This window comes from Nicotiana sylvestris, chromosome 6, assembly GCF_000393655.2.
Source record: "Nicotiana sylvestris chromosome 6, ASM39365v2, whole genome shotgun sequence".
Classification (NCBI taxonomy): Eukaryota; Viridiplantae; Streptophyta; class Magnoliopsida; order Solanales; family Solanaceae; genus Nicotiana; species Nicotiana sylvestris.
The window spans coordinates 185,689,615-185,706,194 of record NC_091062.1 but is presented as its reverse complement, the minus strand read 5'-3'; the positions used below and the strand labels follow the sequence as shown (position 1 = coordinate 185,706,194).

Below are 16,580 nucleotides of genomic sequence, written 5' to 3'. Positions count from 1 at the left end.
ATTACTAGGTTACTATCAGAATACTTTCTATTTTGATATGATTTTACTATTGCTACTTCTTATAGACCTTACTAGTGTCTTTGTTGTATTTCTTTGATGATGATTTCATTACTTGAATACTTTATTTGGATAATTACGGTGAAAACGAGGAACTTTTTAGGCAATTTAATATGAATACTTCATTTGGATGTTCGTTATCGTAGAAAGAAGAAACATCTCAACTTATAAGCTCAAAATCGAAAATCCAAAATATCCAAACTGATTAATTCAAGTCCAAACTTAAAGAATCCGATCCAATCCTGTTTATTTGGATTGGATTTGGATTGTAATTTCTTCAATTAGAAAACCGAAAATTCAAATTGAAAATTTCATATCTAATCGAATTACTCGAACGTCCACCCCCAAAAATAATTGAGTTTCTTATTGATTGCAAAGAGCATTTGTTTGTGTTTATAGGTTGAATGAGCTAGCTTTCTAGTCTAATAGACTAATATTTTGAGTTAGACTCTCATATTTGATCAACTCTAAATTCATAGCGATGACCTGAATACCTAAGGATTATCAGTTGTGATTAAATGAGTGATGTTAATTAGAGTGGTGACATCGAGACATACATCTACCCAAACTCAAAATGACTTGTTGACCTATAAAAGAGACTCTAGAACTAAAATATGGTTCTTTTGGAGTCAAAGAATCAAAATACGTGAAAAATAAACTGATGACCAAAATATATATAATGCCTCAGCAAAAGGCGATATACCTTAACGGCTGTTTGCCCAGTTAAGTGTAGCGCCTTTAGCTAAGGCTCTCTCTCTCTATATATAAAGCCTTAACCTACCGCGCTATATATATTATGTGGGCCCGCCAATAATTCTTTTGGGCTTAACTAACATAACAATAATTCAACTGGGTATAGCGCCTTAAGCTAAGGTGTTATACGTCAAATAATTATACTCCGGACTGGTTTTTGCCTTATTTAAAGTGGTTAAAGATTTTGTAAAAATCCATTCATAAACATTTTCAAGTCTTTTGAAATATTTCTTCGTTTAGTTATTTTGCATTTTGTCATAATGTTTGAAGAGCGATGAATTAGGGTTTCATTCTATTGGGGGGGTGAGGTTGTGGTGGCGAATAACTCAGTAAGCTATAGTTTATCTCCACAGTGTCATGTTAAGTTGCCACTTACAATGGAGTACGATACATTGGTATCGTTGTTATGTAAAAAAATGAGTATGAGCAAACGTTCGGTGAATATTAAAGTAACCAGAAGATATCTGTATTCTGTGACTTTGCAAGGGGTTGCTTATTATGATGAGTTTAACATCGAAGACGATGAAAATCTGAGAGATTTTTTTAGGACTTCGGATGAATATCGAAAAATTCTCGTGATAAAACCGTTGGAAATGTACGTCAAGGCTGAAGGCGTTCGCAATAATGAAGTTGCGCAAAGTAGGGATATCCCTCAATCATCGGGTGGTTATTTTGGAGCAGTTTTAGCCTAACATGATCCACAATCCGAGTGGTAAGCTTCAATTTTTTTTTTGTGTTAAGATGTATATTTTTATGTATTGAACTTGTATTAAAAGTCATATATCCATCGGGGATACTGGCCAGATATGAATTTTACAAGTTATGAACTAACACCTACTTGAAATATGTCTAGCTTTGGTATGTTGGATCATGGTGGTCCATCCGGGAGTCATCATCAACAAGATAATGTCCATCATGGAATATCAACACATTATGATTTGTAAGTGAATATATAAAGCTATGTGTAAAGTTTGGATCAATTTGAGTAACTTATTATTTTATTGGTTGTGCAGTGAAAATGAGCAACTTGAAGGTCCTGTCCTTACTCAATTGCCCGAAGACGACATATTTAATCGGGATCTGACAAATGCACAGAGTCAGGAAAAGAATAGTGATTATGACAACAATGTCGATGAGTCTAGAAATGACATACCCTTCCCTGATGAGGGTGATGATGGGGAGGAAGAGAATGTTGAACCTGATTTGATGAGGGAGTATGATCCACCTCCTGTTAGACCAAGAGTGTACGAGTCTCACATGCCGTTTCATTCAAGGGAGATTCCCTATCTTGATCATTTGCAAAGTATGCCGGATGCACATACCTTTACAAGGGATATTGAGGAAATTCGTACAGCAATGTGGGATGAATCTAGAGCAACGGTGCTGTCAAAGGACATACTTTTTCCTGATAAAGCACGCCTAAGTAGGGCGGTGCGAATGTACAATGTAAAAGAGTGTCGTGAGATAATAGTAGCAGAGTAATCTCCAGATGTATACAAGGTTATTTGCCGTAGATGGTTTACGGGTTGTAATTGAATGTTGCGTGCGAGGAAGAAGAAAATAAATATGTGGGTTGTGGGTAATACGTTGGCACCCACAATTGTGAAATGGACACATTTAGTGGGAATCACTTTAACTTGGATGTTGACTTGATTTCTCTTGTCTTGATTCCACACATTGAAGCGTCCATAAGGTACAAGATCAAAGAGTGTATAACATCTGTCCACCAGGAATATGGGTGTACCATTACCAAAAGAAAGGCATTTTTCGAGCGAAACGTGCGGTTGAAATTGTTTATGGTAACTCGGATAAGTCATTTGCTTCTCTACCCAGTACATGGCCGTATTGCAACACTTTAACCCCGGGGTTGTTGTTGAATGGAAGCTTGAGCGGAGTCCTGGAATACCGTAACATATATTCAGATATGTGTTCAGGGTATTTAAACCAGCAATTGATTATTTTGTGCATTGTCGGCCGTAATATCCATAGATGATGCTCATGTCTATGAAAAGTATGATATTAAGTTGTTGATCGTCATTGCAGTAAATGCTAGTTGAAATATATTTCCCCTAGCTTTTGCTATTTGTGTCAATGAAAGCCAAGAGACGTGGACATTATTTTTGAACCACTTGAAGGAGCACGGTGTCAACGTTCAGGTATTTGTCTAATATCTTATCGACATGGCGGTAGTTTAAGTTCTGTACAGAATTTGCCTGCATGGTAGGAACTGCATGCATACCACTGTTTCTGTGTGAGGCACCTCGATTTAAGATTTTTGAAAAGTTGAAGATTTGGTGATTTGGAGCCGAAACGAGCAACTTACTAGGATGTGGGATCGAGAATCTATAATTTTTATGGGATGGGTGGGCTCCACTCGAGCTTTTTTTAGTTGACAATTGGGGGGGGACCACTGTTTTTTTTTTAATGGGGGGGGGGGGAGGGGAGTTTCTGGTTTTGTGGGGAAGGGAAAGGGGCGGATTTTTATGTGGGTATAGCGCCTTTTATTAAGACGCTATACTATAGTGTCTTAATAAAAGGCACTATTCCCGCTCTTTTCAAGTTCAACTATAGCGCCTTTTAAAAGGGCGCTATAGTTAACTGGGCAATGGCCGTTAAGGTATAGCGCCCTTTAAAAGGGCGTTATATATAAAATTGTCACCAATTATTTTTTTCACACATTATGGTTTTTTGAGTCCAAAAGAATCACATTTTGGTTCAGGACTCCTAAAAAGAAGGCTAACCTACGACATTAACAATGTGCCTAGCTACCTTTTTTTTTCCAGCTCTTCCAATTTGAGCAGAAGTGTTGGGACATGAAGTACGATGAACAATACATAATTGCTTTTAAGAAGGGGTGAAAATCAAGGTTGTCGTATTCTTTGCCACCATTGGATGGAAAGAAAAAAATTAATGCACCATAAACATTCTTATATCATGGCATAAAATTCCAATTTGACATAGACTTCAGTTTTTTTTGCAATAAATAAACCTTTTTTTTATCACAAGGAATAAAACATACAATATCGAAGCTAGAGATGCTTGAAATACATAATAGATTAAAAAAAATTGAGCAGTAGCATTACAATTATTTGTTTGTTTACGCAAATGGCAAGCATTACATTTGTTGTTGCCAAAAGAGGAAGAACAACTGGTCAAAGCATTAGCTAAAAGGAGTATTCTAATTTTATAATGCATTTTTAAAAGTAAAGTTAATTTTAAATAACATTTCCAATAATGAGAAGTAATCCTATTTCAAAATTTGCTTTATTAATAAACAATATTTAAGGGTCATAAAGTAATTGAGTTACTCATTCATCCCAAAGCACATTATAAATAAATTAGGGGTATTATCACTTTTAGCCTGCGCCAGAAACATAAATATATAAATTTATATAATTTTTGTATATAATATACAATATATATATATATATATATATATATATATATATATACATATATTTTTTCGACTATTATTTTGAGAGCGGCTATAGATTGTTGTTTTTCCAATAAATTTATAGGTTGAATGGGCTTTAGTAGGCTATTTTTTATTTAGACTCATATTTTGATCTACTCTCGTGGCTGCTGTATGAAAAAATACAAGGAAGTCAAGTTTACGTTTTGATGAATACTCCTAATATGTTGTTTGAAAAAAGAATTCCAACTACCAAACACAAAAAAAGAGTTATTTTTCGCACAATATTTTTTGGTCCTAACGTTGGTCCATTGAATTTCCCTATGTTGTAACTTATGACCCATTCAATTTCTAAAGTCTCGTCGTTAAACCCTGCCGTCAACAGTCAAAGTTCCTTCCAATGACTCAAATTACAGCTCGTCAAAAAAGAAACTCTGTTCTTCTTACGTACTCAGTTTCATGCATATAAATAGACCTCTATTTTTGCATTCAGTCCATCATAATTTTTTTAAACATTTCTGGATTCAATTTTTTTCTTTTCTTTCCACTAATTAACCCATCAACATGAAATCCCAAAGCAGTGCTATCTTCTTAACTACTACCATAATTTTGCTATTAATTAGCACCATATCACATACAAAAGCCACTAGGGTTCTTTTAGAAAAAAGAGTTAGAGGGATAAATAACAAAAATCTTTTGTTATCATCGTTGTATAATCCCGTTCACACTCCGACACCGAACCCCGGCACCGGAAGTAGCGGCACCGCCAGTCGAGCCGTGGTCATGGAGAAAACCTTCGCCGGTCGTAGTAGGTTTGCTCGTTCTCCTCCGCCTCAGACACCAACTCGTGCTTCATCCAATGGATATTCACACGCAGAATATTGAACTAGACGAGTTTAAATTGAGTGACATGAATATTAAGTTTCATATAGTCGATCCCAATTGAGGTGGAAGCAGTTGTTGTATCTAAGTGCCCAACTCGGAGCCATGCATGTCAATAATACAAGATCATTCATTCTTTCTTTCATTGTTTTATTGTTTTACATGTAATCCCTTATCATGCTTCACGATAGAAGCAGATCCAAATAATGAAAAGAATACTACATTTGAATTACCTATTTTTTTATATAGATTTTACAATAGTAGGGTTACTCCCTTGTCCCAGTTTAATTTTAATGTGTATACTTCAGTTTTCTTATTGGTTATATATATATATGTATTACTGTAACTTTCAATAATTTCGTTAATAAATGTTATTATCGATCACTACTGTTAACACAAATTAGTACTGCCAAATTTGATTATGCATGAAAAGAAACGAAAAAAGAGGAAGAAGAAGAAGGAAAAAAATAAAGAGAAAGGCAAAATATTATTAGAAAAAGGATTCGACCTTGGCGAAGGGGAAGGGAGAAGAAAAACAAAAAATAAATAAATATAAAGACAGTGAAAATGAGGAAGCTATTATTTTGAACAAAATATGAGACGATTATGGAAATAATTAGACATTTTTTCCTCCATCGTGCTCCTACTCTCTCCCACATTATTTGACTATGCTAGAGAGCATTATGAAAGTTATTTTCGTTCCTCAGCAATAGATTAGTCTTTCCTAAGTATATTTTCTCTTCTTTAATAATTATAGTTACTGGTATGTTTTAACTAATGCTATATTAACTTTTACCAATTCAATAAAATCTTAGAGAAAATTCTCTCTTACTTATTGCGTTTTGCTTTTATATAAGGCCAAAAAAGAGGTATAGAATTTGAAATAATATTTTTTTAAATCTTTGTGTAATTGATAATTACTACGGAGGGAGTGAAACTAGTTGTTTTAAATGCTTCACGAACAGTTGCATGTAGGGGTGTTTATGGTTCGGTTTGAATCGGTTTTTCCTAAAAAGAAATCAAACCAAGTAAGTCGGTTTTCAAATATTAGAATCAAACCAAACCAATTAAGTCGGTTTTTTCGATTATTTGTCGGTTTTTTCTTAAATATAAGACATACACTACCAAACACACATTTCGGCGACCACATTTTCAACGTAACACTATCAAATCAATTGCTCTTTGAGAAATCTATTATTTACCAAGATATATTGATGATAATTGAATCAAATAGTGATGAATAATTTAAGGACTCAATTAAAAATATATTATTTTTAACATGAAATAGATTCTTACACTTAACAAAAGAAAACTACCAATTAAACTAGAATATAAAGGTAAAGAACTGTACCAAAAGTGCAAACGATTAATATTTACTATAAAAAATTTAAAACTTTGTATAAAAGTATACATATATATATAGGTGTAATAATAAATTTAAAATAGCTACTCCTATATTCGGTTTTTTTTTTAATTAAAACCAAAACCAAACCAAATTTGATCGGTTTTTAAATTTCAAAATCAAAACCAAACTAAACCAAAAAGTACCGATTTTTTTGGTCGGTTTGGTTTGATTTTCGGTTTAGTTCGGGTTTTCGGATTTTTATTAACACCCCTAGTTGCATGCAAGCTCAAGGGCTCGCTTGATTTTTGAAATACTCCCTCCGATCCAAAACAAGTGATTTTTTAGTTGTTTTCATATAGATAAGAAATTTACTTTTTAACATTAATTAACAATGAAATTGACCATATTAACCTTTACTATCTCTTCACATAAACACTCCTAACACATACTCCAATACTATTTATTCCAAGGGCAACGTAGGCCAGTGATGTATGGTAATTGTCCGTACCATATGAGGAGCTTCACGGCTCCTTTGATTTTAAATTTATTAAAAAAAAAGGGCAACATAGGAAACAAATAATTAATTCATTCTTGAAATCTGGAAAAATTACTTATTTTGGACCATAAAATAAAGGCAAAAAAATCACTTATTTTGAATCGGAGGGAGTAATAATTTAAGCATAGAGTTTTTTTTTCTTTCTTTTTTCGGGTATCAGACTAGAGGTTATTGAAAGTGGTAAAAGAATGTTTCTTTTTCAAAGTTTGAAACAGTAAAAACAGTGTGATTAGCTAACAAAAATAATGACAGCATAGTAATAATTAGCAAACCAAAGTTTCTTTTAATTACTTCTTTGTCAAACTTTTTGACTAAGGATAGGCCGTGAGCAAGAAGAAACGACCATAAATGAGATTTATAGCTTAGTTTTGTCACGCTTCTAAAATCGGCTTATTTTGAAAAATGATTTTCTCAAAAATAATTTTAGTAAGAAACAATTTGTATTTAGTTAATTTATTTAAAAAATATTTTGAGCATTAATTAGTATTTGGTCAAGCATTTATAAAGTGCCTTTTTAATTGTATTTTCTCAATAGTATTTTTCGAAGAAAATACTTTTGAGGAGAATCCCTTTTTTCTGCTTCTGAAAAATAGTTTAATCTTCTATCCAAAAACACTTTTTTCCTTCTAAAACTTGGTCAAATATCTTAACTTTAGAAAAAAGTATTTTTGACAAAAAATAAATACTTTTGGCCACAATCTAAATGGTTTTAGGTAAAATATACAAGTTGCAAAGAATAAGCTAATTAAGCTTGCAACTCTATTTATAAGTTGCAAATTACTCATCCTCAGGCCAATGCTAAAATGTTTGTTTCATCTTTCTCTACTTTAATTTCTCTTATGTTGTTATCTTGTTCAATTAAATGCGCCAAGTTGCATGTGATTTGCCACTACCATTGTTTGAGTTCCATAGTGCAAACTAAAATTTACTTTCTCATGTCATAAAAAAATAATTACACATGTAACTTTTGTAATAATCCTGTATTAGTGACATGCAAAACATGAGTAAACGAGCCGTTATATATCAGGTAATCGTACTAGTGTAAAAACAATTACAATTTCAGGTCATTCAAAAGTCAATAACAAATAAATTTTATAGTAAGCAAGTTAGTCAGGTAACCGTCAACCATAGACAAATAAGTAAAACTACATTCATAATCTAATTTGTACAAACCAACATAATTTTTTAAGAAAAGTAAACAATTAGATGTTTTTTCCCAAACCTTACTTGTGGGATTTAGAGACAGACCCAGGATCTGAAGGTGGCAGGGGCACATGAGCGAACTATTCACTGCCCCCATCGGACTTTTGATCTTAAGGGTTCCGAGTAAAATATATGAATAATTTCAATATGTATATATTTATATATTTAGATTTTTTGTCAAAATTAATTCTTCTACGAGCATAGGTCCGCTCCTGGTGGGACTACATTGGTTTTACTGTTGTTAGTGTCGCTTGTTTTTATAAAGCAACATAATAGAAAAAGTAAACAATTAGGAGCCCGTTTGGACATAAAAAAATTCACTTTTTTTCAATTTTTTTTTACTTTTTTCTGAAATCAGTGTTTGTCCATAAAACTTTCAATTTTCACTTGAAGATGATTTTTGAAATTTTTCGAAAATTTGAAAAACTCCAAAAAGCTGTTTTTCAAGATTTTCACTCAAATCACTCACAAAACTTCAAAAACAACCAAAAATTATATTCATGTACAAACACAACTCTAATTTTCAAGTATCATTTTCACTTAAAAAAAATTCACTTTTTTTTTGAAATTTTACAATTCTTAAGTCCAAAGGCCCACTAGATCATTTTCCCCCCAAACCCCACTTGTAAGATTTAGAGGCGGAACCGGAACCAGGACCTAAGATGGCAGGGGCCCATGAGCAAACTGTCCAACCAGTGCCACATCGTACTTTTGATCTTAAAGATTCCAAGTAAAATATATGACCTTTTTCAATATATATATACGTATATATTTAGAATTTTTGCCGAAGTTAGTGGGTCTGGTAACCCCTCTTCTACAAGTATATGTTCGCCTCCTCTAACGGGACTACACTTGAATTTATTGTTGTTGTTGTTGTCGGTTGTCTGATGTTTTGTCACATATGACCAGTTCAGGTTTTCCTTCTTTTTTTTTCAAATCTGACCAGTTCAGTTCAATTTCTCAATTTCCTTTCATAGTCCAGCGGTCAATGGTCAAAGCCCTCTCATGAAACTAGCGGTTCGCGAAATAATAAATCAGTCTTAAAACACGTTATATTATGTAAACTATATATAAATGCAGTAAATCAGCTTCTTATAATCATCTTCATAACAAAAGTACAAAACTCATCAAAATCTAATTCCTTCATTCCCAACTTTTTACAAAAATATCAACATCATAAAATTTCAAATTAACAATTTTTCAGCTCGTATTCGTATGATAATCATATTAGTACTATTTTTTTCACAATTTTTAGTCAAACAAGTGAAGTTGCAGGTAGAATTCTTGGATACGACGAACATCTTTTATTATCATCTTTGCAAATACGTCCGTCAGTTCGTCCTCCTAGATCCAATCCTGGTACTGGTGCACATACTACTAGTACTGACATTACTAGTCAAATTACACAAAGGAACTTTATTGGTCGTAAAGAAGTCGTTCGCCCTCCTCCTCTTCCTCCAACTTCAAATGATGAATATTCACAACTACAGTTAGCTAATAATTAGCTGCCCATTGAAGATAATTAGCCCCCATTAAACACCATTAACAACAGGACCTAACTACGGTTGACGGTGCTGTAAACTAATTTTAGGATATTCATTTCATTTATTTTATTCCTAATTATATGAGTTTGATCATCTCATTTTTCAATGTATGTATGAAATTAAACGAGATGTTCATACATGGACTAATTCAATATACCGTAGAGTACAAAGCACAAACTGTATTTATATTATTCATATAGTGATATATATACACACACATCGATATTGGTAAATTAAGTGTACAAAGGTAACAGAAACTGATTCGTACTCCATAAGTAAACTAAAGTATACTAATTTATTGTGGTTAAATGATATATTGATATGAGAGTCTATTAATTTAACTCCGCAATAACAACTTTGAAAACACATGTGATGTATTCATTTGATACGGTATAAACACCGAGGGCGGAGAGATTTGGCAGACCTTATGGTCGATGTCTTCATCTTCTTAGTGTCCACTCTCTATTTAGGATTTGTAATGGTAGGTACATGATGTTGGCCATGTGTGAACAAAGTCATGGAAAGTAGAAAGAAAAAAGATTCTATTTATAAGGTATTAGAAGCTCTTAATGGTGTGGGGTCTTTTAGAAATAGTGCGGGCTTGACTTAAAATGGATAATATATATCATATTATGTTAAGAGTATCTTTAGACAGTTTGTCACGACCCAATTTAGGATTGTGACCGGCGCTTAGGAGCAAATGCTCTCAAGTAAGCCTCATCGGTAATTTTACAGAAAATCGGACAGAGTTTCCCCTGTTTTTGGACCATCCCAAAAATTTTCCTGTCTCAAATCAACAACCAAACATCCTAATATCATACCAAACAATTGACAACTAGTCAAAAACCAATACAAGTCTCCACCATAACTAAACCACCAACTAACCACTAGAAATACTAATTTATCTCCAACTTTGATAAATGAGAACGATACTCAACATAAGACTATAATAACAAAAGAATACTCATGACACTAAAATAATAACTATGGAGCGACTCTAAGAGTTCAATGAAAAGACCATAACAATAAATAAAATCTCTGCCCACGCAAACAAGTGCGAGGCTCACCGAAAAATATCAACCTATGCGCTCTAATTAACGAAATCCTCACCTGCGTCAACTGCTGTCTCTGTAAAAAAAAGCGGGGAATAATTCGCTAGCTCAGTGAGTAATAACACTTGACCACAACCATTTTTATTTGGGGACAAGTCAGAAACATGCTAGTATCTCAAAGAGAAAATATATAAAAATGCCCTTTCAGAAACAATAAATAATTTTCAGTCTCATCACATTTTTCTTGTAGTAAAATATAATTAACAATTCAGTAATAAGCTCGGTAACCACTGTATACTATCAATATTCACATTTTGGGAGGTTTCAATGAACGGATCATGTAATCGGTATAACTATGGACTTCTTCGCAAGAAGTCAAATATAACGGTAGTCCCTACTCGAGAGAAGTCGATAACGGTATGCTAGTTCTACCTTCCCACTAGCGAGGGCTATAACAGTAATCGGTAATTACAAGGTGCACCAGGTCTAACGAACCCGCCGTTAGCTACGGGATCCTTCAATATCTACTCCCATTTATACTTGTCTCTGTAATCCGTATATACTCGTAGAAACTATTTTAAAACAATATAGGGCATTTCGGTTCTTATCAAATCATATAATTTCCTTTCGATAACAGTAAATTCAAGTAACGGTAAAACATATCTAGTGACATCAAGAATATTTAAAACAACGGTAATCAGGTCAAATAACTATTCAGTCTCATATTGAGTAAAAGACTTGTCCCACATGCAACGCAAAATAATCAGTAACATATTCATATTAAAAATCATGTGTAAATCATGCAAGTTATGAAAACACAAATTGCGATAGGATTACTACTCACAGTACTCGTGCCGAAATACCAAATGTTTCACCTCGAGCAATTCTTACAAATTCCTCCAATCAATCTATAATTACATAATATCGATCCCATGTTAATTCTCTTGTTTAGGCTAATTAATGTCTAAGTTAGATTTCCCAATTATCGGGGTTCCTGTTTGAGTCTAATTTGTGAATTTATATTTAATCATAGAACTAGTCCATAATTCTATCAATTTCAAACTAATTAGTATGATTTACTCCTCTAAAATTAGACCTATCGGTGCTTAAACCAAATCCTCATAGCTTTGTTATATCCATAGTAATTGTGTGTGTGTGAATGTGTGTGTATATATATATATATACGGTGAAATAAATCCATAGCTTTGTTAAGAGAAAATTGATATTGAATTTTTTTGTACTACCTAAAATTGTATAAATACGGTAAAATAATTCAACAGATTGGGGAAGAAGGTTAACCTTTTGGGTCGAAGGAGAGCTTTAATACATTCAATTTCAACTCCCAATTCTTCTTAAGGCCTTTGCTCAAAGCTTTCTTCTTCTTCTTCTTCTTCTCTTTTCCCCCCTTTTTCTTTTCTCTGTTCCTTTCTTATTTTGTTTGTTACTACCGATTTGTTTCTGTGGCTTTCTTAAGGCCTTTGCTCAGCCCTTTTTTTCATGAATTCTCCCTTTTTTTTATTTATTTTTTATAGACTGTTTCTTATATTATTATTATTATTATTATGACCATATACACCCTTATTAGAAATATAGGGTATTACATTCTCCCCACCTTATGAAATTCGGTCCCCGCATTTAACTCAAGTACGTACCTATAGACTGAAACAAATGGGGATACTTCGCTTGCATATCTTTTTCTACTACCCAAGTAGTTTCTTCAACGGTATGATTTCTCCATAGAACTTTAACGAACACAATTTCTTTTGACCGTAGTTTTCTTATTTGTCTATCAACAATAGCCATTGACTCCTCCTCGTAAGACAACTTCTCATTGAGTGGTATAATCGGTGCTTCAATCATATGAGTTGAGTCTGGTATATATTTTCTTAGCATTGAGACGTGAAACACTGGATGAATAAAGGACAACTCAGGAGGAAGTGTCAAACGATAAGCCACAACTCCCACTCGGTCTAGTATCTCATACGGTCCCATAAACCTGGGGCTCAACTTGCCTTTTTTCCCAAGCCGCATCACACCTTTCATAGGGGAGACTCGAAGGAACACTTTGTCCCCAATTGTGAACACTAAATCTCTTCTTCTCTTATCAGCATAAGCCTTTTGTCTACTTTGAGCTGTAAGCAATCTCTGTCTGATCAGCTGGACCTTGTCCATAGCTTCTTGTACTAGGTCAGGTCCCAATAAATTAGTCTCACCAGCTTCAAACCATCCGATAGGAGAACGACATCTTCTACCATACAATGCTTTGTACGATGCCATTTGAATACTGGACTGGAAGTTATTGTTGTAAGCAAATTCAACTAAAGGTAGATAAGCATCTCAACTACCTCCAAACTCAAGAATGCAAGCTCTCAACATATCCTCCAAGATCTGTATAGTACATTTAGACTGCCCGTCTATCTATGGATGAAATGCAGTACTAAGATCTACTCGTGTACCCAATGCTTCTTGAAAAAATTTCCAAAAGCGTGAGGTAAATTTTGATCCTCTATTAGAGATGATGGATATTGAAACTCCGTGAAGTCGGACAATTTTATTCATAAATATCTATGCATACCTGACTCCACCATATGTAGTCTTCACCGGCAAAAAGTGTGCTGATTTTGTCAGTCGATCTACAATTACCCACACCGAATCAGAACCTCTAAGAGTTCGTGGTAGACCGGTGACAAAATCCATAGTAATTATTTCCCATTTCCACTATGGAATCTCAATTTGTTGTAGTAGTCCTGCGGGTCGCTGATGCTCAGCCTTGACTTACTGACAAGTCAATCAACTAGAAACAAAGTTAGCAACATTTTTCTTCATACTTTCCCACCAATAAAATTGCTTCAGGTCATGGTACATCTTTGTGGATCCAGGATGTATAGTGTATTTAGAGTTGTGGGCTTCTTCAAGAACAACATGTCTCAACTCATCTACGTCTGCTATACATAGCTTGTCACCCATTCGAAGAACACCATCACTTTCAACAATCATATCCTTGCTTTTACCAGCTAAGACCTCATATCTGTATTTACATCATCGTTCATCCTCATATTGGGTGGCCTTAATGCGCTCAACTAATGAAGACTTAGCCTGAGCACAAGTCAACAATGCCTCTGAATTTCCGACACTAAATCTGATACCTGTATCTTCTAGTCTCTGAATATCTTTGGCCAAAAGTCTCTTTGCAGGGGTTATATGTGCCAAACTCCCCATAGATTTTCTACTCAATGCATCAGTCACCACATTGACTTTTCTAGGATGATACAAAATAGAACAATCATAGTCTATGAGTAGTTCCATCCAACGACATTGCCGAAGATTTAGATCTCTCTGCTGAAAGATATACTTCAGACTTTTATGGTCAGTATAAATCTCACAAGTTTTGCCTATGTCTCCAAATTTATAGAGCAAATACCACTGCAGCCATCTCCAAATCATGTATAGGGTAGTTTTGCTCGTGCTCTTTCAATTGTCTCGAAGCATAAGCAATAATGCGACCATTTTGCATGAGAACACATCCTAATCCCACCCTCGAAGCGTCACAGAATATTGTTAATCCTCTAAAACCTGATGGTAAGGCTAATATTGGTGCAGTTGTCAAACATGTTTTGAGTTTTTGAAAGCTCTGCTCACATACCTTCGTCCACTGAAACTTTGAATTTTTCTATGTTAGCTTGGTTAGTGGCGCTGCTATTCTGGAGAAATCCTGCACAAAGCGCCTGTAATAGCATGCTAAGCCTAAAAAGCTGCGAATCTCTGTAGGAGAAGTAGGTCTGGGCCAGTTCTGCACAGCTTCGGTCTTCTTAGGATTTACCATAGTTCCATCTTTGGACACAACATGTCCTAGAAATGCTACCGAGTCTAGCCAGAATTCATACTTCGAGAACTTAGCATAAAGCTGATGTTCTCGCAATGTCTGCAACACAGTCCTGAGATGATCCTCATGTTCTCCTTGGCTACGAGAATATATCAGGATATCATCAATAAATACTATTACAAATTTATCCAGAAACGGCTTGAACACCCTATTCATTAAATCCATGAATGCTGCTGGAGCATTAGTCAGTCCGAAAGGCATCACAAGAAACTCATAGTGCCCGTATCGAGTTCTGAAAGCAGTCTTAGAAATATCTTCATCTTTGATTCTAAGTTGATGATAACCAGAACGGAGGTCAATCTTTGAAAAGTGGGCAGCTCCTTGTAACTAATCAAACATGTCATCTATACGAGGCAAAGTATATTTATTACGTATTGTTATCTTGTTCAACTGCCTGTAGTCAATGCACATTCTCAAGGATCCGTCTTTCTTCTTTATGAACAATACTGGTGCACCCCATGGCGATACACTAGGTCTAATAAAACCCTTATCTAACAAATCTTGTAACTGTTGCTTTAGCTCCCTCAACTCTGCTGGTGCCATTCGATATGGGGGTATCGATATCGGTTGTGCGTCAGGTAGCAAATCAATACCAAAGTATATTTCTCGTACTGGAGGCAATCCTGGTAAATCTTCAAGAAATACATAAAAAAATCTCTCATTACTGGTAAATTTTCTATACTAACTGTTTCCTTTCTTGTATCATTTACAATAGCTAAGAGTCCCAAGCGACCTTTCTTCAGAAGTCGTTGAGTTTTCATAAAAGATACAATTTTGCAAATCTCTGGAACTTGACTCCCTCTTAGAATAAAACTAGGTTCATTTGGTATCTCAAACTTAACTATCTTTGCATGACAAACGACTATAGCATAGCAAGAAGATAACCAATCCATTCCCATCAGCATGTCAAAGTCATTCATATCAAGTACAATAAGGTCAGCTAGAGTATCTCTACCCTCAACCCTAATCTGACAAGCACGATACACGTATTCAGCTAACAAATACTCTCCAACAGGAGTAGAAACTAGAAAAGGATCATTCAATAGCTTAGGTTGTCTACTAAATCTCAAAGCAAAGTACGATGACTCATAGGAGTGAGTAGATCCCGGATCAATCAATGCAAGTGCATCAAATGAACAGACAGAAAGAATACCTATAACCACTGATCATCATGTCTAGTAAATGCAAAAACTCTCGTCTGACCTCTATCAGCATTCCCTTGTCCTTGATTCACAGTAGCACAGTCTCCAGCACCTCGACCTTTATTTCCTCTACCTGTAGCACCTGAAATATTATGAGTAGTCTGAGTCGGTGCAGCTGACTAAATAGAAGCCTGGTTGAAATTTCTCGGAAGCTGAGGGCAATCCCTCAAGTGATGTCCCAACTGGCCACACCGAAAGCACTCTCCAGTTAGAACACGACATTGTCCCAAATGTGATCTACCACAAGTCTGGAAGACTGGAGTAGTGGCATATATCTGCCCAGAATTACGATGTCCAGAAGATGATGGTCCCTATTATCTTGTCTGTAATGTGGTCTGTATGTGGACTGTGAAGACATGTGTGTCCCTGTCTGAGAACCCTGTTGTTGTTGTTGTCCTTGATTTCCTGCTCTTCTATTTTCACTAAAACCACCACTGAAAGCCCCTCCTGTCTTGGCCTTCTTACATAAATCACTAGTTGCACGCTCCTCACGTCCCTTATTTTCAATCTTTCTAGCAAGGTCGACTACATCAGAGTAGGATAAAGTCTTCATCTGTGGGGCTACTGCAGTGTATAGACGACCAACCAATCCATCAACAAACCTCTGAACTCGAGCTTCTTCCGTAGGCACTAAGTGAGGAGCATATATATCCAGCTTACAGAACTTAGTGTTATATGTTGACACATCCAT

At 34.9% G+C, this 16,580-nt stretch overlaps 2 protein-coding genes and 1 non-coding gene across 3 annotated transcripts; 1 reads left to right on the top strand and 2 right to left on the bottom strand.

The window, feature by feature from the left end:
- The first annotated feature begins 6,928 nt into the window (after positions 1-6,928).
- On the top strand, positions 6,929-6,979 carry LOC138872293 (small nucleolar RNA snoR117). Its single transcript, XR_011400756.1, has one exon. It is a non-coding gene; the product is annotated as a small nucleolar RNA snoR117 (small nucleolar RNA).
- A 5,460-nt stretch (positions 6,980-12,439) lies between these two features.
- On the bottom strand, positions 12,440-13,801 carry LOC104221943 (uncharacterized). Its single transcript, XM_070149713.1, has 3 exons — positions 13,633-13,801; positions 13,380-13,437; positions 12,440-13,088 (listed from the first exon to the last, which is right to left on the bottom strand). Exons 1-3 carry the CDS (start codon positions 13,799-13,801, stop codon positions 12,440-12,442), a joined length of 876 nt encoding a protein of 291 aa, XP_070005814.1.
- A 42-nt stretch (positions 13,802-13,843) lies between these two features.
- LOC138871808 (uncharacterized) lies at positions 13,844-16,580 on the bottom strand. The gene is made up of 7 exons (XM_070149712.1): positions 16,179-16,580; positions 15,891-15,990; positions 15,374-15,840; positions 14,625-15,014; positions 14,448-14,529; positions 14,226-14,377; positions 13,844-14,140 (listed from the first exon to the last, which is right to left on the bottom strand). Exons 1-7 carry the CDS (start codon positions 16,578-16,580, stop codon positions 13,844-13,846), a joined length of 1,890 nt encoding a protein of 629 aa, XP_070005813.1.

What these genes read in the sequence shown, in the direction of transcription:
- LOC104221943 (XM_070149713.1), bottom strand. Translation starts at nt 13,801, where the DNA reads ATGATTGTTGAAAGTGATGGTGTTCTTCGAATGGGTGACAAGCTATGT. An exon ending in GCAATTTTATTGGTGGGAAA is followed by an intron (nt 13,438 to 13,632) that starts GTATGAAGAAAA and finishes GGGTAATTGTAG; the next exon opens with ATCGACTGACAAAATCAGCA. An exon ending in ACTACATATGGTGGAGTCAG is followed by an intron (nt 13,089 to 13,379) that starts GTATGCATAGAT and finishes CTTCCAGTCCAG; the next exon opens with TATTCAAATGGCATCGTACA.
- LOC138871808 (XM_070149712.1), bottom strand. Translation starts at nt 16,580, where the DNA reads ATGGATGTGTCAACATATAACACTAAGTTCTGTAAGCTGGATATATAT. An exon ending in ATGATACAAGAAAGGAAACA is followed by an intron (nt 15,015 to 15,373) that starts GTTAGTATAGAA and finishes ATGTTTGATTAG; the next exon opens with TTACAAGGAGCTGCCCACTT. An exon ending in ATTTGGAGATGGCTGCAGTG is followed by an intron (nt 14,141 to 14,225) that starts GTATTTGCTCTA and finishes ATCTTTCAGCAG; the next exon opens with AGAGATCTAAATCTTCGGCA.